The following is a 23323-nucleotide window of genomic DNA, read 5'->3' as shown; positions in this document are numbered from 1 at the left end:
CAGACCTTATTTGTGGATATAAAACCAAGGATGTTTAGAAGCCCTCAGGCTGAGAAGAATGGATCCAAAACCTTATAAAGAATCCTGATTAAGGAGTCATGACATTTCTGCCTGTAGTTTCTTAAATATCAACCAGGCCTTGCAATTTCCTCCCAACAATGCATTTTATTCTTCCAGGATTTTCTACAGTAGCACACCGTCAACAGATAAACTCTCACTTGTTATATAGCATAAATGCTCTCAAAGTGTAGTAGAATATAGGAGACAGAAAGTTTACATAACTGAAACTGTAGAATTGCCAAAGTATTATGAAGAAGAGTCTAAACTTTTATTCCTTCTCACCATCTCTTGAAATGAGATTATCATCAAGGAAAATTTGAAAGTTGGTTGTCCATGTTTTATTCTGTGCTGAGATTTGGTTCTCATTGTTTTATTTTCTTGTCCCCCTTCCCACTTTCTAGCATGCCTGTGGCATATATAAGAAAGCCTGCAGATTAATTTCCCTAAAGTTAAAACTTTACAAGTTCACCTACATTTGCTACAGCAAATACTGTTACTTATCACTCATGCTTTGGGAATGAAGAGTTTTTGTTTTTTAAAATTCAATACATGGTGATGCTGTCCTTCAATAAGCTAAATAAAATTAAGATGGTGCTTTGGCATAGAAATTAATATGCTGAATGTTACTGTTTGTTCTTCTTTATGAAGAACTGTTACATGTATCAGTGCACACAATGACTAGGTGGACCCTACACATCACCTGTGACCATAAGTAGAGGTAATGGTGTCCTTGAATAGCATGTTTCACGTTCCTTCTAAAATGTGAGAACATATAGTCTGAAATAGGGGCATGTGAAAAAGAGCTGCTCAAATAAATACTGTAGAGTCTAACAGGCAAAAATAGTCCTATACCTATTCCTATATACATAATAACAGGTAACATTGCATTTAACATATTGCTCAGTACTATTCTCAGTGCTTTTTACGTATAATAACTCTTTAATCCTCACAAAAACTTTATGCAGTAGGTATTATTATTACTATTATTACAGGAAGGGGAAAAAAAAGTCAGTGATAGTCTAAGTAATTTGTTCAAATGCCACAGTCACTAAGTGGTCAAAGTTGGATTTAACACCCAGGTAGTGTGACCCCAGAACCAACAATGCCTCATCTTGTTCCCTGCCTTGGGAAGTTAAAGGTTTGACACTTATGCCATCAGTGAGTTCTCAAACTCCACTGCTGCTGTTGTTGAGACATTTTGGGGGCATTTTTCTAAAAAAATCCCAATTTTGAAATCAATGGCAAGGAAACTTCTATGAGCCAGCAACCAACTTTATTCACACTATAAAAATATTAAACTGTATCAAATTCCTTTATACTAAAAATATTTTCAAAAAATACTGGAGTGCAAGTAAGCTCGAAGATTTATCACCAAGTGTGGAATTATTCCACAATATCAAACACTAGAGTCATTAGTCATCAAGAAAGGAGGTGATCACATTTAGCAAACTGCTACTCATTATATAAATATAAGGTATTTTTACTATTAAACTTTTATTCTGAACCCTAACATAAAATGTCTGAGAGATTTAAATCTATTTTGGGACACAAAATATTGGTTCAAATAAGGAGAGTTCTTTTGGATGAACTTTGACTTGCCAAGAGTTTTAACAAACAATATAATATATAATCATGAATCTTATTCCTTCGGACACAATCAGACCTCTCAGCACTCTTTCTTCATATAAACTGTCTTTCTGGATATGAGGTCTGAAGAACACACTGAGGTTGATATTACGCATAAAATAGAACAAAGAAGTATGAACAATATGCTTTTCAAATCTGGACAGGTTTCCATTATCATGAAGTGACAGAGCTCCTGACTTTTGGGTCAAAAGAGTTATGAGGCTATAAGGATCAAAAATTCTATAGCACATCACTAAAAAGGAATAAAAAGAAAGATTTTTCTTTCCAGAATGAACCCTAACGGCCTAATTAAGGAGAGTTGGAAGAAAGGAAGCAAAATGCAGAGCACTTGTGAGTCTCACCGTCTACCTACATGTAAGATGTGCCAATGTTTAGACATGCTTTATTTAATTTCGAGTGTGTGTGCATGTGTTCAGTCACTCAGTTGTGTTCGACTCTTTGCAACCCCATGGGATTATGTAGGCAAAGATAAGCTCCTCTGTCCATGGGGTTATCTAGGCAAAAATACTGGAGTAGGTTGCCATTTCCTCCTTCAGGGGGATCTTTCCAATCCAGGTATTGAACTGGCATCTCCTGCATTAGCAGGTGTATTCTTTTACCACTGAGCCACCTGGAAAGCCCTTTATTTAATTTTAGAGCTTTATAATTAGAGCAGCGGTTCTCACAAGGATGATTTTGCCCTCCCATTTCTCCCACCTGGGACATTTGGCAATGGTCTGGAAACATTGTTGATTGTTACAACTTGAGATGAGGGTCTACTGGCCACAGATGCTGCTAAGCAAGCTATAGTGCACAATACAATGGCCCACAACAACTTATCCAGCTCCCAAAGTCAATGGTGCCAGGCTGAGAAACCCTGGACTGAAGGAACAGACTTTAGGCCTAAAATTTATGCCTAAGGAGGAGGTAGTGCATCTGGAAAAGTCATTCTTGATTCAATCGCTCTAACAACCACCATTCGAAAATGCGTTATTTGCACCTGTTGATCACACAGGAACATAGCCAGATTATCAAAAGCAGTTGAGAGGAACTAGGTAGTTACAACTCCTCCCCCCACCTCCCATAAGAATAGAAAAGGGACCTTCTCAATGATAGGATCCTAACCCCACTTAGGGAGAAATATCAGCTATGGATGCCTTCTTGTTTCCCTTCTGATGAGGACTGCTGCTTTGTGACTCCCGTTCTGGGTAGCTGTCTTTGGGTCTTAAGTTGTAGTCTTATTCCACACTGAAGGAACTCATACAGCCTTTGCTGGGGTAAGTATCTTTCCAACAATCATATCACCACACCATTGTGATAAAGTGCATTGTCACATAATAAAAATTGGCTATTTTCTTTATACTCTCTGCAGTCTATTTCCATGTAAATGACGTGACTTTCCTTTTCACATTTTCTTTTCTCTGCTTCTTCAAGCTTTCAGGCATATATTTATCTCACATGGTTTATATTTCTCGGTAATTATTCTCTAGTTATTTCATGTGAATATTTTGCTCACTAGATTCTGGACCAGGCTAAGATCTGTATCTTCAATCCCATGAAATTCCCTCTACCCCAGCACAGATCTGAGCACAAACAACCATTTAATAGCATGTTGAATAAACTAACCAATAATATGCACATAAATAAGAGAGCTGAATAAAATCCATGACAAATATTCCTATGTTGATATTCCACTGGGCAAATAAGGCTGATTGGACACTCATAAAAACACATACACCAAACCAATAACATATACTTTTTCTGTAACAGTTAAACTCAAAGGATGATTATAAGATGGTACTGCTTAAATATATTGTACTGTTTCTTGCTAGGTAGAAATGTAAAAGGACTTGAAGAGGAATTACATTTCCTCTTTCTTATTTTCTACAAAGCAATGAAGTAAAGCAAAATGCTGAGCATTTAAGTCTCTCAGTATCAGTGCACTGACGTGTAGAAATGGATGGATTCTGGTTACATATTGATTGAATGCAAAATCAGAAAGTATTAAGTAAACTTACTTGCTGTTTCTGTTAAATACTGTGAATAAGCCAAATACTTTACAATAACCCCAGTAGCTGGCTTCATTAGAGATGTATTCAACAATTGCTTGCAAACAACTGAATGTTCAAATGTAATCAAAAAGCTATGCTTTTTGGAATCTTCTCATCTTTTCACAAAAGGGATCATTTCTCAATATTAAAATGTTGCACTTGAATCATGATAACTAACATTTTTAAAAAAGATCCAAGAACTTCCTTACCTAATATAACCAGAGTATTGACCATTTAAAAATGCTTACCTGGGATGAAAAAGTACACACCAGGAAGTCTGCCTGGGAGAGAAAGTGTATATCCAGGATCACACCTCGAAGTGAATTTTCTGTGTATCGATTGTGCAGTCCAGCTGACCAAGAGATAGAGTTATCACTAATAAATTCATAATTGGGGTACCTAGAAAAAGAAACAAAATCACTGAAATCACACAATTCTATCAGGAAGTAGTAGCCTATCAACAGGAGGTGGCCCTCCTTTACAGATGTGCCTCTCTTTCCAACAGTAAGGAGAGCTTTAACTCTGGCACTCAATAGAGTAGCTGACAAAGCATCTTTGAATCCACTGATGGGGCAGCAACCATTCTGGGGTGTCCTGTATGTTAGAAGCTATTGGCATGTCATAGAAAGTACACATATGCATCAGAATGTCCCTTTCAATTCAAGAAATAATTGAAAACAGAAATTTCTTTCTTTGTAACAAGTGACCTCAAGAGCTTTTTCAACCTGCTTTCATTTTTTTTTTTTCACATCAACACATTTTCATTTTATGCCTTCCTCTCCCACTTTTATCCTTAAACTATCTTTTTCATCTTTTTAAAAGTGTAATTTATACACGGTCTTTTTCTTCCAGTTTTACTGATATATAATTGACATACAATACCGTATAAGGCACAATGAACCGACTTACACACATCACGAAATGGTTACCACAATGAGTTCAGTCACTATCCCTCATCTCCTAAAGAGACAACATTTTTTAAAAAGGAAAAAATTTTTTCCTTGTGATGAAAACTCTAGGGATATAATGTCTTAACAGCTTTCAATTGCTGTGGCTAGTACATTCAACACTATGTTGAATAAAAGTGGTGAGAGTGGCCATCTTTCTCTTCTTCCTGATCTTAGAAGAAAAACTTTCAGCTTTTCACGGCTGAGTATTATGCTAGCTGTGGGACTGTCATATATTACAGCCTTTGTTATGCTGAGGTACGTTTCTTCTATACCCACCTAGTTCAGAGTTTATTATAAATAAATGTAGAATTTTGTCGAATGCTTTTTCTGCATCTATTGAGATGATCATATGATTTTTATCCTTTGTTAATGTGGTGTGTAACACTGATGAATTTGAAAATATTGAACTATCCTTGCATCCACAAGAACATGGTGTATGATCTTTTTAATGTATTGTTGGATTCAGCTTGCTAACATTCTGTTAAGGATTTTTGTATCCTATCAATGATATTGGTCTGTAAGTTTTGATTTTTGTGGCATCTTCGTCTGGTTTTTTAATCAGGGTGACCTTTGCCTTGTAGAATGAATTCAGAAGTCATCTTTCTTCAATTTTTGGAAGTACAGACATTAATCTTCTTTAAATATTTCATAAAATTCACCCATGGGGCCATCTGGTCCTGGACTTTTGTTTGTTGGAAGCTTTTTGATTAATCCCGATTCAGTGCCATTACTGGTAATTGATTTCTTCATATTTTCTATTTCTTCCTAATTTAGTCTTAGGAAACTGAAAATTTCTAGGAATTTATCCATTTCTTCTAGGTTGTCCATTTATTCACGTATAGTTGTTTGCAGTAATCTCTTTTGAGCCTTTGATTTCTGTGGTGTTGGTGTGAACAGACTGCTCATCTATGCTTTGCTCAGTACTTTTGGGGTTTGTTCTTTTGTTTGAAACACACTATTTATCACCTCATTTTTGCTTTATTCTCTGTGTTTATTTCTATGTATCATTAGGCAGGCCAGTTACGTTTTCTGTTCTTGGAGAAGTGAGCTTATATAGGAGATGTCCTGTGGGTCTAGCTACATACTCCCCTCTGGTCAACAGAGGGTGTATGTGGGCCAAGGGGCACTTCTGTGGTGGTGGGGCCAACTACTGTGGGCAGGCTGGTAGGCAGGGCTAGCTCTCAGCTCAGTTGGCTGCCATGTCCTGCCTTACGTGGGGGCTGCTAACGACTGGTGGTGGGTCTGGGTCCTGACACAGCTGGCTACATGGTCTGGGGAATCTTAAGGCTGGTGCCAGTCCACTGGTGGATTGGGCTGGGTTCTGGTCTCCTGACTGCAGGTCTGCAGGCCCTAAGGCTGGTCTGGTCTTGTTGGCGGGCAGTGCTAGGTCCCAGCACAGCTGGCTGTGGGGCCTGAGGATCCCAGTACTGGAGGCAATCAATTAGTGGGCACATAAGCCCCCAGTGCTAATAGGCTAGAAGGAGGACTCGAAAATGGAGCTTGCTAGCACCAGGGGCTGTGAGGCAGAATGAGCTCCCCACTGCCTGTGGCCAGGGTCTATAACCTCAGGGGGAGTCCCAGTTGCCTTCTGCCTCTCCAGGAGGCTCCAACTTGCTTTCAAATTTGGTCATTGAGTTTTTCCTTTAGAATATAAATATCATGATAAAATCTCATTTAACTGTTTAGTTTAGAATTTGTGATACCTCAGATTTGTCTCCTTTAACCTCCATATGCAGCTCTGGCACGCATGCATGCTGTCTCTTCAGTCGTATCTGACTCTTAGCAACCCCAGGGACTGTAGTCTGCCAGGCTCCTCTGTCCATGGATTTCCCAGCCAAGAATACTGGAGTAGGTAGTCATTTCCTCCTCCAAGGAATCTTCCCAACCCAGGGATCAATTCCACGTCTCCTGCATTGCAGGTGGATTCTTTACCGCTGAGCCACTGGTGAAGCCCTAGTCCCCATAAGCACCATCTAAACAAATAATGGTGATAAAGAAACCATTCTAATAAATTTATGTAAGTAAACTCCCTGTAGATGTCCACCAACTAATATTGTGGTACTCCTAAGAGGATATGTGTTAAAAATATTGAAACAGGATGTGTTTAAAAAGTCTACCATATATTCAAATGATTCTACTCTGAATCAGAGGTTTAATTATATTTTAATATAGAGTGAATAAATTTTCTCAGTACATGTGATAGATCAGAGTTAAGTTGTAAACTTTCAGAAGTTACATGCAAAAGGGATAATCATTGTACCTACTTTATATAATTTTTTGATAATTAAATTAAGCACTGTGAACAGCTTAGAAGAGTATCTGGTATACAGGAAATGCTCAATAAATTTAGCTAATCAACTAGCTATGACTGTCAGACATTCTTTCCCCAGACATCCACTTGGTTTTATCTCTTACTTCCTCCTTGTATCTCTGCTCTAATGCTGACTTGTTAGGGAGGAGTTTGGCAAACCTTAACCTTTCTACTTGCTTAATTTTTCTCCATGGCTCTTATCACTGGACATAATACATATTTCAGTTCAGTTCAGTTCAGCTGCTCAGTCGTGTCCAACTTTTTGCGATTCATGAATTGCAGCACGTCAGGCCTCCCTGTCCATCACCAACTCCCGGAGTTTACTCAAACTCATGTCCATCGAGTTGGTGATGCCACCCAGCCATTTCATCCTCTGTCGTCCCCTTCTCCTCCTGCCCCCAATCTCTCCCAGCATCAGGGTCTTTTCCAATGAGTCAACTCTTCGCATGAGGTGGCCAAAGTATTGGAGTTTCAGCTTTAGCATCAGTCCTTCCAATGAACACCCGGGACTGATCTCCTTCAGGATGGACTGGTTGGATCTCCTTGCAGTCCAAGGGACTCTCAAGAGTCTTCTCCAACACCACAGTTCAAAAGCATCAGTTTTTCGATGCTCAGCTTTCTTCACAGTCCAACTCTCACATCCATACATGACCAATAGAAAAACCATAGCCTTGACTAGATGGACCTTTGATGACAAAGTAATGTCTCTACTATTTAATATGCTGTCTAGGTTGGTCATAACTTTCCTTCCAAGGAGTAAGCATCTTTTAATTTCATGGCTGCAATCACCATCTGCAGTGATTTTGGAGCACCAAAAAATAAAGTCTGACACTGTTTCCACTGTTTCCCCATCTATTTCCCATGAAGTGATGGGACCAGATGCCATGATCTTAGTTTTCTGAATGTTGAGCTTTAAGCCAACTCTTTCACTCTCCTCCTTCACTTTCATCAAGAGGCTTTTTCGTTCCTCTTCACTCTCTGCCATAAGGGTGGTGTCATCTGCATATCTGAGGTTATTGATATTTCTCCTGGCAATCTTGATTCCAGCTTGTGCATCTTTCAGCCCAGCATTTCTCATGATGTACTCTGCATATAAGTTAAATAAGCAGGGTAACAATATAAAGCCTTGACATACTCCTTTTACTATTTGGAACCAGTCTGTTGTTCCATCCAGTTCTAACTGTTGCTTCCTGACCTGCATATAAGTTTCTCAAGAGGCAGGTCAGGTGGTCTGGTATGCCTCTGTCTTTCAGAATTTTCCACAGTTTATTGTGATCCACACAGTCGAAGGCTTTGGCATAGTCAATAAAGCAGAAATAGACAGTTTTCTGGAATTCTCTTGCTTTTTTGATGATCCAGCGGATGTTGGCAATTTGATCTCTGGTTCCTCTGCCTTTTTGAAAACCAGCTTGAACATCTGGAAGCTCATGGTTCACGTATTGCTGAAGCCTGACTTGCAGAATTTTGAGCATTACTTTACTAACGTGTGAGATGAATGCAATTGTGAGGTAGTTTGAGCATTCTTTGGCATTGCTTTTCTTTGGGATTGGAATGAAAACTGACCTTTTCCAGTCCTGTGGCCACTGCTGAGTTTTCCAAATTTGCTGGCATATTGAGTGCAGCACTTTCACAGCATCATGTTTCAGGATTTGAAACAGCTCAACTGGAATTCCATCACCTCCACTAGCTTTGTTCATAGTGATGGTTTCTAAGGCCCACTTGACTTCACATTCCAGGATGTCTGGCTCTAGGTGAGTGGTCATACCATCGTGATTATCTGGGTCGTGAAGATCGTTTTTGTACAGTTCTTCTGTGTATTCTTGCAACCTCTTCTTAATATCTTCTGCTTCTATTAGGTCCATACCATTTCTGTCCTTTATCAAGCCCATCTTTGCATGAAATATTCCCTTCATATCTCTAATTTTCTTGAAGAGCTCTCTAGTCTTTCCCATTGTGTTGTTTTCCTCTATTTCTTTGCATTGATTGCTGAGGAAGGCTTTCTTATCTCTCCTGGCTATTCTTTGGAACTCTGCATTCAAATAGGAATATCTTTCCTTTTCTCATTTGCTTTTCCCTTCTCTTCTTTTCACAGCTATTTGTAAGGCCTCCTCAGACAGCCATTTTGCTTTTTTGCATTTCTTTTTCTGGGGGACCGTCTTGATTCCTGTCTCTTGTACAATGTCACGAACCTCCGTCCATAGTTCATCAGGCACTCTGTCCATCAGAGCTAATCCCTTGAATCTATTTCTCACTTCCACTGTATAGTCATAAGGAATTTGATTTAGGTCATACCTGAAAAGTCTACTGGTTTTCCCTACTTTCTTCAATTTATGTCTGAATTTGGCAATAAGGAGTTCATGATCTGAGCCACAGTCAGCTCCCAGTCTTGTTTTTGCTGACTGTATACAGCTCCATCTTTGGCTGCAAAGAATATAATCAATCTGATTTCAGTGTTGACTATCTGGTGATGTCCATGTGTAAAGTTTTTACTTGTGTTGTTGGAAGAGGGTGTTTGCTATGACCAGTCCATTCTCTTGGCAAAACTCTATTAGCCTTTGCCCTGCTTCATTCTGTACTCCAAGGCCAAATTTGCCTGTTACTTCAAGTGTTTCTTGACTTCTTACTTTTGCATTCCAGTCCCCTATAATGAAAAGGACATCTTTTTTGGGGTGTTAGTTCTAAAAGGTCTTGTAGTAAATATATATTTACTGTTTATTTTAGACTTCCCTGGTGACTCAGTGGTAAAGAACCTGCCTGCTAAGCAGGAGATCTGGGTTTAATCCCTGGGTCGGGAAGATCCCTTGGAGAAGGAAACGGCAACCCAGTCCAGTATTTTTGCCCAGAGAATCCCACAGACAGGGGAGGCTGGCAGGCTACAGTCCTTGGGTCACAGAAGAGTCAGACATGACTTAGCAACTAAATAAAAACTGTTTACTGTCTGCATTCATTTCCACCTCCATCATCCCTAATTAGAATGTAAACTCTATAGAGAGATATTTCTTCTGCTCTGTTTACTCTGTTATTCTTAGCACCTAAAAGAGAATCTAGAATGTAACAGAATATCAATAAATATTTGTTGAGTGAACAACAGTTCCTATTCATAAGCCCTGAGACAGCAAGAGTCAGTTTACGTGGCTTTTTCCACACAGTATTTCCCAAAGCTTAGCTGTGCCTTATTTTCCTTTGCATCACAGCATCTAGAACTCCACATAAAGTCACGTGGATAAACACATGAACAAGTGAGTGCTACCCATGACTGGGACGTTTTCCTAATTCCCTAACAGCTGCTTCAGATTTCTGTTCATTCCACAGCCTCCAAGGAGTTTTCTCTCACTGCCTCTAATGATGACTGTGAAGAAAAAGTCTCTGAGCACTGTTTCAGACTGGTATTCAGTGATCAGATCCATTTGTCCTCATTATTTTTGACATTTTGCCCTCCCAGCTCTGAATCAGCGAGATGAAGGAAATGTCACATTTGTTCTATAAAGAAAACAACCAAAGAGACTTTTAATGTGATTCCTGTGAAGATGCACATATCCAGGCATGGGGCTAAAGCGGAAACAAATAAATATGAAAAGGCTGGAGGGTGAAGGAGGAGAAAAATTGTTAAAACACACCAGTGCAGGCTGTATCCTAGAGTAAAGACTAACTCTGTCAGCATGGTATAGGTACTCAGTGGAACAGAGTGATCCTTTTTCTGAGAAGTGACACTATCATTATGGCCTTCCGAACTTAAAGGCCTCTTCCTGGCACCAAACCAAAAGAGCACCTAAGCTCCTCAGGCCTTATCTCTACATGCAAAAGAGCTTGATGAAGGATACCAAGTGTTGAAAAAAACAGAAACAATGGAAGTAATGAAGGAAGGAGATTCTGTACTTCCAACAATGAGCATGGAAAACTCCACACAAACATACTTCCTTCTTGTCTTATGCCCACAAGTATGCAGCAGAAGAGGTCTTCCAGTGTGAGGTTGCAGAGGCTGGCAATGATTTTAAAAAGTATCTTTTCTTCTTCCATGTTGCAAAAATATTTTTTTTGTATCACCCACAAAGAACTAACTTGAAATTAAAAACAGTATCACATTTTCTTTTGTGAATTCTTTCTTCAGATTGAGGGAAAGACCCCTCTTGACTTCATTACCTAGCATACAACTCCTTCAGGACAAGTACTGATATGATGACACTGTGATTAATGGTTACATGTATACTGCCTATCAGTCAGAGAGATACTCACTGAGAGGAGGAGCCACATATTATTTTTGGTTTCTTTGTGTATTTCTAATGTGAGAAATGCCAGGCTGGATGAAGGTGCAAAGTGGAATCAAGATTTCCGGGAAAAATATCAATAACCTCAGATATGCAGATGACACCACCCTTATGGCAGAAAGTGAAGAGGAACTAAAGAGCCTCTTGATGCAAGTGAAAAAGCTGGCTTAAAACTCAACATTCAGAAAAATGAAGATCATGGCATCGGTCCCATCACTTCATGGAAAACAGGTGGGGAAACAGTGGAAACAGTGATAGATTTTATTTTCCTGGGCTCCAAAATCACTGTGGATGGTGACTGCAGCCATGAAATTAAAAGACGCTTACTCCTTGGAAGAAAAGCTATGACCATCTTAGACAGCATATTAAAAAGCATAGACATTACTTTGCTGACAAAGGTCTGTCTAGTCAAAGCTATGGTTGTTCCAGTAGTCATATACAGATGCGAGAGTTGGACTATAAAGAAAGCTGAGCGCCAAAGAACTGATCCTTTTGAACCGTGGTGTTGGAGAAGACTCTTGAGTCCTTTGGACTGCAAGGAGATCCAACCAGTCCATCCTAAAGGAAATCAGTACTGAATATGCACGGGAAGGACTGATGCTGAAGCTGAAACTCCAATACTTTGGCCACCTGATGTGAAGAACTGACTCACAGGAAAAGACCTTGATGCTGGGAAGGAGGAGAAGGGGACAACAGAGGATGAGATGGTTGGATGGCATCACCAACTCGATGGACATGAGTTTGAGCAAGCTCTGGGAGTTGGTGATGGACAGGTAAGCCTGGCATGCTGCAGTCCATGGGTGCAAACAGTCGGACATGACTGAGTGACTGAACTGCACTGAAATGAATGCCCTGTAACTGTGTCTAGCAAATTGTATGTAGTTTGATAAAATAGTGAAGACATTTACCACAATGGCTGATTCTTCATTTGATATGGCAAATGCTTTAGAAAACCTTTTTAACAGATTTCTCTTGCTTCTATTCATTTAAATAAACTTAATTTTAGGAAGAGCTCATCCAGCATTTTTCACAAAGAGCAAAATAAATATGTAAATATTTAATCTGAGAGATTTTTAATAGCTTGTTTTTGTTTCCTGTTTCACTCCTACCCTCAATCTTCATTATCTCAGAATACAATATTGGACAGACAATTTTAATAGTTCTTATTTCTTTGACTGCCAAAGATTTTTAGATTTAAACACTCTAATGCTGAATTACCTGAGGAGATCTCCATGTTAGCAATAGCTGTCATGGTCACTGGGATGCTGGTGCTAAAATCTCATGAACGAAAGCAAAACCTGAGGTGTAATACTAAGCAACAAAGCACTAACTACTGGAGTCACAGACACAAACTAATCTTTACCCCTTTTACAAAGAATAAGTTACTCAGAAAAAAGGTTTCTCCTCTGTATGAATCCTATGCATCACTTAAGTTTGCATCACTCTTTTGCATCCTTTGCATCACTCTTCAACCTCCTGAAGCAGAAAAGTCTTACAATCACCTTGGATACTGTATATCTTGTTGAGAAATTAATTCATGTTTTTGGTCTTCTGAAACAATAACAGAGGTTTTATGACTTGTTTAGGATCAAAACCAGTCATGAGAGGTCAAAAGCAGAATTAATTCAGAGTGGAAAAAAACGTCTAAGTAAAATAATGAAGGCGAGACATAGCATTTAAATTCCTGAGAAAATCTTTAATTGACTCAGAAAAACCAAAGGATTTCCAAAGAGGAACTAATATGCATAAAATGCAATTGCTACATTTATAACAGGAATATGGAGGAAAATGCTGCCTGAACTATCATGGGGAGAGGAGTTACTAGCTACTGACCAAAAAAAAAAAATCAAGTTTTTCTGTTCCCACAATCCAAGTAGATACTACTGCCAACTGTACTATAAGGATTGTGTGGTGTAAGAATATCATGCTGTGCTATGGATCACAGATGTAACATGCTCATATTCTTTTATCTAAATACTTTCAAGCCCAGAAATCTAGATTAAGGAAATAATATGGATAATTTTAGGCATACCTCACAGCACTGTAAATAACCTGTCAAATATTAGGAGAATGGTCAAGTAAGCCATGGTACTTCTATTCACTGGATATTTAATCACTAAAAAAAAAAAGAGAGAGACTGACAATGACTTTTTTTCTAACAACCTGTGAAAAGGGATCTATTGCTGTATTAAGAAAAAGAAGAGTTCAAATTATATAGAATATGATCAACTATTAAAATGTATAACTATATAAATATCTGAAGGAAATATGTTGATATTTAAATAGTTGTTACCTACTGAGTAATGAGATTATGAGTAATATTTTTTCCTTGTTTGTATACTCACCAACTCCATATTTTCTAATGAGCATGAACTATTTTGTTAATCAAGGGGAAAATTTATGATGCATTCAAGAACAAGTAGAAGACTAAATAAAGTAATATTTTAATATTTTTTCAACTAAGCTACAAATTCAGTCAGGTATTTTAAAATGAAGGACTAAGATGAGCTATTTCTGCTTTGTTTCTAATAGGTCTGCATATCAAACTGGAAGAGCACCTGTGGAATTTTTTTCTTATGTTTTGTGTCCAAGTCTTCATTTAATCCCTAACACTTATATAAGAATTATAAGTATAATATATAACTTGGCTTATATTTGGCTGATGAATTTCTTGGCCCTTTGGCTTGTATGTGTGTATATGTGTGTGTGAGAGAGAGAGAGTGTGTGTCTGTGTGTATAATCCATAGAGGGAGCCTTAAAGAAAAAACAATTTATATCAGGTTAATTTGCATTCTTACGAGGTAGAAATAGGGTTTAAAGGATTATCCAGTGATTTGGATAAATACTAGAATTATAGTATTCATTCCAGATTTGTTTTTCTTCCCAACATTTGTTTTTCTTTGTGACATAAAAAGGATTGAGAAACAAATTAATTAAAAGTCAAATAGGTCAAATGGCTAACTGCTAATAAAATGTTTTCAAACTGACTGGACTGAAATGAATGTAACTCAGTACTTACTGAACACTTACTAGAACCAGGTATAGTTTCAAAGTGCTTTTAATGTGAGGGAACCAGAAATAAGCAAGTGCTAAATATTAAGATAAATGTACTTAGGGGAGGAACATTTAGTCAAGGGTTCAGGGATGATTTCTGGAGTAGATGGTATTACTGAACTGCAAGGAAACCAAACCAGTCAATTCTAAAGGAAATCAACCTTGATTATTCATTGGAAGGATTGATGCTGAATCTGAAGCTCCAATACTTTGGCCACCTGATGCAAACAGCCAACCCACTGGAAAACACCCTCATGCTAGGAAACACTGAGGGTAGGAGGAGAGGGGATGACAGAGGATGAGACAGCTGGATGGAATCACCAACTCAATGGACATGAGTTTGAGCAAGCTCTAGGAGACAGTGAAGGATATGGAAGCCTGGCGTGCTGCAGTCCACAGGGTCACAAAGAGTCGGACACAACTCAGTGACTGAACAACAACAAAAGCACTCCTCGTATTGTCCGTTCCCCTACAAGATTAGGAATTCCTTGAGAGCAGAGAGTGTCTTGGGTATCAGGGACTCCCCAGCACTTAGCACAGTGCCTGAAATACAGGCGGGCGGGCTCAGTAATGATGGTGTTGCTCAGTACAAGCTAGCAGTCCTGATTCTTTCACTGACAAAACCCCTCTTTTGATTCTCTGTCTTTTAAAAAAATATAATCTCCAAATTCCAGACGTTTTTACAAGGTGAAGACTTATATCTTACACATGGCTTCAGTTGCCTTCGATTCTGTAAGAGCAAAGGGACAAGTACGCAGTGTGTTTCATTTTTAACAGTCTTGTGAATTGGTTAGTGTTATGGACTGAATGTTTGTGTCCCCTCAGAATTCACATGTGTAAGCCCTAACTCCCAATGTGATAATATTTGGAGATGGGGCCTTTGGGAAATCCTTAGTGTGAAGCCCTCATGATGGAATGAGTGTCCTTACAAGACACCAGAAAGCTTGCCCTCTGTCTTCCAAGCACATAAAGGTCGTGTGAGTATATTACAAGATGACTGTTGCCTACAAGTTAAGAGAAGGGGTTTCAGAATGAAGTCTACATCTTGCTGGCACCACAACTATGCTTTGATCATAATAAGAGTTGCACGAGCACACAGTTGTTTTGAATTTAAAACTCCCAATAATCAGTAATAACATTCAATGTAACAAGAATCACCAGTCATGGGAATTAAGGATTCATTTTGACTGAGAAGAGATGGTCCACTAGAGAATCATTAGTTCATCTAACTTACTTTGTTTTTGCCTCCTTTAATAAAGAAGGGTCATCTGTGGCCAAATATACTCTTTTTTTATCCACTTGCATTCTGCGAGCAAGAAGCTGAAAATGTTCTTCAACGTGCACCATGTATTCCTCAATGGGGTGGAAGGCTGCTTCAGTTCCCACTTTGTCTGTGCGTCTGACGTGGACTCTGCAGGGACAGAGAGAGAAAGTTAGAGTCTACTGAAAATGCTCTGATCCACAGAGGACTTTTAGGGTATTCAAGCTTTATACCTCCATTCATGGTGGCATTATGGACATTTCCTTTTCTTTTTTAAAAATTTACTTATTTTAATTGGAAGATAATTGCTTTACAATATTGTGATGGTTTTTGCCATACATCAATATAAATCAGCCCTTCTCTCACATCCCTTCCCACCCTATCCCTCCAGGTTGTCACAGAGTACTGGCTTTGGGTGCCCTGTGTCATACATCAAACTTGCACTGGTTATCTATTTTACACCTGGCAATGAAAATGTTTCAATGCTATTCTTTCAAATCATCCCACCCTCTCCTCCCACTGAGTCCAAAAGTCTGTCCTTTATGTCTGTGTCTCCTTTGCTGCCCTGCATGTAGGATCGTCAGTACCGCCTTTCTAGATTCCATATATATGTGTTAATATACAGCATTTGTCTGACTTATTTCACTCTGTATAGTAGGCTCTAGGTTCATTCACCTCATTACAACTGACTCAAATGTGTTCCTTTTTATAGCTGAGTAATATTCCACTGTATATTTGCACCACAACTTTCTTATTCTGTGGGTGGACATTTAGGTTGCTTCCATGTCCTAGCTATTGTAAATAGTGCTGCAATGAACAAGGGTACATGTGTCTTTTTCAATTCTGGTTTCCCCATTTATGTACAATTAAACCAATTTTTCTTTCATTTTCAACATTAGAAAAAATAAAACCAATATTAAAAAATTCAAACACACGTATTCTAAATATATTTGCATATTAATACAAGGGGGATTAGAAAATAAGTCTTTGAAAAATGCTTTAAAGAGAAAGTAATTGGCAAATCAGAAGTAAATGGGGGTTTCTAGAGTTAGACTGTACATAAGCCAGCAAATACCAACCAAAAAACTAGAAATAATTTTTAATATTTTTGACAATAAAGGATGCCAAGATTCACAGTTATTATAGAACATTAAATATATCATTTGTAAAGTTTTGATGCCAAGTTTTCTTTTTCTTCATTTTTCCCTGTATCATCACTATAACACCAGCTTGTAGAGTTTAAAGCTAAGGAAAACACAGACCTGCAAGGATAGTCCCTATAGCATAATTAAGGCAAGGCAAACCTTTTAACAGTTCTTACTACTTTAAGTGCATGGAACCATTCCAACCTTTTTTTGTTGTAGGTATAATGAATTTCCTTTCTCTGCTGTTTTACCCTACCAAATACAACCAGATACTAATCTCATCTGTCCTATTTAAGAAAAGCTCAAAAACTGTGAAATTGTAGAACTGGGGACACAGAGTTATACTGTCTTGCACTGAATAAGGCCTCGACTTTCAACAGTATTTTAATGAAAATAAGAATAATAGTAATCATAGTTGGTTTTCAGAAGTTAAAGCACTCCTTACTTTTGCCCTTTCTATAACCCCTCTCTTCCCAAGTTACTAAACCACTGCTCATAAAAAGAAAAGAACAAGGTAGATTTGTTTCCTTTTAGGTCATAATACATGAGCAAGTCTTAAGTCAAGCCTGGGCTTCCCTGGTGGCTCAGATGGTAAAGGATCTGCCTGCAATGCAGGAGACCCAGATTCAATCCCTGGGTTGGGAAGATCCCCTGGAGAAGAGAATGGCAACCCACTCCAGCTTTCTTGCCTCGAGAATTCCATGGACAGAGGAGCCTGGCGGGCTATAGTCCATGAGGTCACAAAAAATCAGACAAGACTGAGTGACTAACACTTTCACAGTAAGTCAAGCCTAGGGCCAACCATTTATTATGAATCTGGAGTGAGGATTCAATTTCATTGGAGTTACTCTGTCATCTTCATGGCTATTCTTTCCTTTGCATTTCAGATGATAGTCCAGATGTGAATACTACATTATGAGCACCTATTGTATCACATCTTTTCCTTTTCACAATCTTCTTAGTCACTGGTTCTCTCAGGAAATTTGGAATTGTTCACTGTGCTCCGGAGATGAAATGGGACAGAAAGAACAATTCCACTGAATTTCAATGAGAAGTTTCATAAGAAGAAACACTACTTGAAATTCTGATTTTTACCATGCATTTGTTTCAGTACCATTTAGAATGGGTCAGTAACATATACATATGAAGATGAAGACACAAGTGGAAAAATAGGATGGGAGATATGAAATTAAAAACAAAAACAAAGGAGATCTACAACAAAAGGGAACAATCAGAGGAAGAGGAGCAGAGTACTACTAAGCAATTCTCTCAATTCTTCAAGCTTTCCTAAAACTAGGCCTGGACCAATAATTTGAGAGAGGACATTAAATGGATTTTAATGAAAGAATGTTAGATCTGTGAAGGATATTATAATGCAACTCTTTCATCTAACAGTTAAAGAAACTTATGCCTCTGAAGACATTTCAGGGAACAAAATGACAACATAAGGCAAAAAGGAATGTTGGTTTCTCTCACTTGCATTTCAGCCCAGTCTTGTAAAGTAAAAGCTATTTCTGTACTTGCCTGATTTTCATTATCACAGCTCCTGTAAGGCAAGGAATCTGATTTTATCTATTCCCAATTCCACCAAACACAACAAATGAATGAATGATGGGTACACACACAAGTCTATTATTGTGTTAATAGAAACCTATTATCTAACCCAGTGTTGTTGTTTTTTTTTTAAATACACAAAGAACGAGTGACAATTAATGAAGGCCGAGAATGACCAAGTAAGTTGTCCAAAGTCACATAACTTGCTAGTGGTAGAAACTAGTCTGGACTCCTAGATTCTTGAATTCTAGTGCACCTCTCTTTCCGACAGCACACTACCTCAGTGTGCAAATAACTGAGTTGTCTGCAGAACTTCAAGTTCCTGTATTTGGCCAGTTCTCAATGTGGGGGATGCTCCATGAAAAACTAATAAAGGTAGCTTTCTGCTATGTAAAACTACAGGTTATCCAAACAAAGTTAAGAAGCTTTAAGTCCTGGTTTTGCCTTTATAAACTCTGGAACTTTGGAAAGAGATTTTTTGTAAAATGGTTATCTCTGCCTACATCACTGGACTGTGTTACAGGATCACTGAGATAATGCAGTTGAAGTTATTTTGGTAATGTAACTACTATCCTGCATCTTTCTCCACCTTGAAAATTCTGTTCTAACACTGTGGTTCTGAAGGCATTCTTGGTCCAGAAAGTACATTTCCCCTTCCCTGACTTCTCATAAGACTTTTATGCTTTTCCTCAGGGCATTAATCACATTCTCCCAGTATAATGTTAGTTGCTAAGTCTCTTTTCCCATGGACTGTAATGAGTTGAAAGGAGTCATTTAAAAAAAATTAATCTTGGTCCCTCACAGTAGCAGGTATTCAATAAATGTTCTGCAGATAAGTGAATGAATCAACACATGTATTAATATTAATCAATAGCTGACATTATTACAAACAATAGAAGCTGCAGAATGCCATAGTCTAGCCTACAAATCTATTTTCAGGAATTACTTAAGCATCAGTCTCTCTGAAAGGTAATAACATTTTACAGTGTATTTTTTCCCTACTGAACCAAAATCCTTTTTAATTCTTATATTATCACATCATCATTTTTAGGGGAGGTATTACCTTCCCTATTTTACAAATGGAAAAAAAAAATCAAAGCTCAATAATACTGTTATTAAGTAACTTGACCCAGAATTAGGGAACAGGCAGGAGTATTACCAAGGTCACTTAACTCTCATATTCTTTCCTTTAGCCAAAGAACATTTCCTGTGGTGTGAAATTTGGCATCAGGACACAGAAAAACTCCTTATTCATAACTTTTTATGTATGGGTATAGGACAGAGCACATACTTGTGAGCAAAGGTGTTCTTTTGGATTTTTTTTGCTTCCAGGATTTCCTGATACATTTCCCTTAACATAAGCATGAGACTGAATACATATATACATGGTAACTATTAAGTGGGCTAAGAGACAACTTTAAATAACAATTTTAACATTATCTTACATTACAAATGAAATCTTTATTCTCAAAATGGCTTCCAAAACAAAAAGAAAACAGAACATCAAAAATGCAAAATAATCACCAGTGGCAACGAAAGAAACCTAAGAATAAGGTGTAAAAGAAAAGCTATAAATGTGAGCGCCCCATTTCATGGCCCCGTTAAGAATAAGACAGGAAGCATGTATTTCATGGCCCTGTTAAGAGTAAGACAGGAAGCATGTATAGTATCTAAAATACTCCCAATAAAATAAAATTTTGTTCGTTTCCCCAGGAGAGACAGCTAATTTCAGAAATATGTTTTAATATATTTGCTGAATGAATAAATGAACAAATTATTAAGTGACTAAAATATGATGACTCAGCTGTTCTAAGTTAGCAAAGGAAGAATGATCTATCTCCCTGTGGCCTAAGGTGAACACTGGAACCTCTGTTTTGGGGTGTGGCTATGAAAATTATACTAAACCCTGTAATGTTCATACTGTAAAGTTATGCACCCCTGTTACTACATATCACTTTAGGAGGAACAAATCAGGTTCTTACCCAATAACTGGATGTTTGAAGCCTAGCTTCTTGGTGGCCTCTTCTATTTCCTTTTCTAGCCAAGGCTGTGGGCGGATCAAGTATTTGACAAACTGGGACACCCACCACACTGCAGGATCGCCATGGACTCGTACAAGTCGGTCTGCAAGGTCTTCTGGTACAGCCAGGGGTAAATACGGAGGACGAGGATGAAGACTGTCCACAATGGGGAGCTCGACTACCTGTACATTTTTGTCCTTTACTTCACCTGAGGGAATATCAAAGCAGATCATCACATTGTATTGCGTGTACAACTACCATTTGACAAGAACTCACTCTGGGTGCTTTTATTGTCACAGAAACTCTAAAGTATTATAATTTTTATTTTATAGAGGAAGTTAAGTAACTTGCCCTAGGTACCAGAGTAAAAGTGACAGAGCCGAATTTCACATTCAGGTTGGTCTGCCTCTCAAGTATGTGGCCTTTTCTTTTCTACCATAATGGGCTGCCATATCAATACCTCATAACCCAGATAAAGATGGTTTCCAGCACTCCAAGCATCTAATCAGAGAATAACCATATTGTCAGTAGACATGTTCCCCTAGGCAAAGTCCTGTTTTTTATAACTGTTTTTCTTTTTAAAATTTGTATTGCAGTACAGTTGACTTACAATGTTGTGCTACTTTCTGCTGTATGGAGAAGGACAAATATCAAATGATACAGCTGACATGTGGAATCTATAATTGTTTGTTCTGAATTAGAAAAAGAGTTCTCAAAACTTCCAGCATGTCATGATAGCAAATGGCTCTTGCATACTTTCATGACAGAGCACAATGACTCTAGAGATGTCTAAAGATTATAATTTTAAGACAAGCATCTCTTAAAGAAACAAAATAAGATAGTTCTAAAATCTTTTTTGGCCTGGCCAAAATTCTTCCTATTATATTTTCAATGGGGACTGTAATAGAATCTGTGTTGATTGTATACCTGAATAATCTTAATTTCAAGTTAGAAAAGAGTAACTGCTGTAAATTATGATTACTTTTGAAATTCAACTTCTATGTACTATTACTGTTACTGCTGTTCTATCAACTTTATAATGCATTGAGAACAAACCAAGATGTTATAACCAGTCTCCTCAGAGTTTATGCCACATTTTAAAGATCACATAGTATTAATAATAACTAGAAAACACGAATATACTAGGCAGAAAGATTTCACAAATATAAAATATACTGACTTAAATTTTCAGTAACAAAACATATTAACCTAAACATACAAAATAACTCCAGTTAAGATGTCATTGTGCATAATAAATTAGAACCACAGTTAATCATTGGGCCATTAAAGAAAGAATGTACTTGTAGTGAGCAGACCTAGAATATGTTTGAAATACATTCACCAAAATGAAACACAGTCCTTAAATTTTGCTTTTCTATACATGGAAAAAGTGTTTTAAAATAAATTACATGATCTGGGTATGTCACTCAAACCAACTGCATGGTTATTAGAAAGTCAGTTGTAAAACTAAGGATTAGAAGCATCTGGTTAATATTCTCACTGATATGTAAAACTCATTTCAGGAGTCTTAGAACAAAACCCTTGACATATAATATATGTTGAGTGAATAAATTAGAATAAACAAATTTACCACCAGTATGCCAGTTAAGAAAGAGCTGGGCACCTTTATCAGATGAGAAACTGTAATTAAGAGTGTTTAGGGAAACAGTGAACTGTATTTTAAATTAAGCTCTAATATCTCCCTAAGGCAAGGAAAATTAGGGTCCCAACGTGGAGATGATATGTAGTATATGTATGAGAAAGAAAAAAAGTAATGTAGAAATATAATAAACAAAGAGAAAAAAGGAAGGAAAATTCTATCTTCTCCTATATGACCATAAACAAAAGCAAAATTAGTACAGCTACTTTCTTTTTGTAATTTCTTTCTGAAAAGGTTATGCTAAATTTCCCATGTAACTAGCTCCAAACTTCACTCAAGAGAAAGTATTACCTTCTATAAATAATTGTCCCAAAGCCTTAATTTCCGTATAGCTAGCTCTATTGACTAATTCATTTCAGAAATGAAAACTATGCTTGCACCTTCAAGACACAGAACTCAGTTTATTTGTATTGACTTATTTATTCATTCACTTGTTCAAATATTTACTGACTACTGCTGCTGCTGCATACTACACTATGCCAAACCCTGTACTAGTCAGAGTACAGCCTATAGAGTGATGACATGGTTACTGACTTTGAAGATTTCCAGTTCAAAAACCTCACTCAGAACCAGACTGCTTTTGGTGAAACAAATAAACAAAGGAACAACACAACACCATCATCACCAACAAACATGCTATCCAAAACATATCAATACTCAGTTACCCAGTAAAATATTAAGAAAGGGGTATTCATATTTATAAATGAAAAAAACTGTCATAGAATAAAATGTTAGCCTCCTCAATAATGACATATTTTAAAATGAAAGAAAATTACACAGTACACGCTAAGTTGGAAGCTCTTTTCTTTTACTTGGTTCGCCATAAAACATTTTTATTCTACTGGAATACATATTCAAAAGAATTTAAACCTGGAACAGATCCTAGAGATAATCTTATTCACAGTTTTCTAAACTTTAGTCATTTATGTACCACCTTTATAATTTCTGCCATATCCATATGTACCATCTGTACTATTTAATGTTTAAAAATTCACTTTTTAAAACTTAAATTGATTTATTTTATAGATGGTAACTGAAACTATAACTTTGCTACAAACAAAACTATGTTATTAAATTCTATACAAATTCTCTTGCTTATAAAGGGCTCCAAGTTCAAGCCAGATTTCTGTTGGTTTTTTTTTTTTTTAATTTATTTGGCTGCATGCAGCATACCGGATCTTTGCTGGATCATGCAAGATCTTTTGCTGCAGTGCCTGGACTCTCTAGTTGTGGCAGGTGGGCTCCAGAGAGTGCGGGCTTCAGTAGTTGGCATGTGAGCTCTCTAGCTGTGGCACGCAGGCTCAGCAGTTGTGGTGCATGGGGTTAGCTACTCTGCAGCATAAGGGATCCTAGTGCCCTGACCAG

The 23323-nt window shown here is 37.6% G+C and overlaps 1 protein-coding gene across 10 annotated transcripts in view; it reads right to left on the bottom strand.

The window, feature by feature from the left end:
* Positions 1-23323, bottom strand: part of FUT8 (fucosyltransferase 8) — a 306683-nt gene that overhangs the window by 5598 nt on the left and 277762 nt on the right. For all 10 annotated transcript variants that reach the window (XM_070469493.1, XM_070469495.1, XM_070469496.1 and 7 more), the window contains 3 exons: positions 20260-20506; positions 15552-15728; positions 3986-4136 (listed from right to left, as the gene is read on the bottom strand). In XM_070469493.1, coding sequence (XP_070325594.1) covers positions 3986-4136; positions 15552-15728; positions 20260-20506 — 575 coding nt within the window. The remainder of the gene's footprint in view (positions 1-3985; positions 4137-15551; positions 15729-20259; positions 20507-23323) is intronic.

Source organism: Odocoileus virginianus, chromosome 6 (assembly GCF_023699985.2).
Source record: "Odocoileus virginianus isolate 20LAN1187 ecotype Illinois chromosome 6, Ovbor_1.2, whole genome shotgun sequence".
Taxonomy (NCBI): Eukaryota; Metazoa; Chordata; class Mammalia; order Artiodactyla; family Cervidae; genus Odocoileus; species Odocoileus virginianus.
The sequence above is the reverse complement of the archived record's forward strand: the minus strand, read 5'-3'. Positions and strand labels throughout refer to the sequence as shown.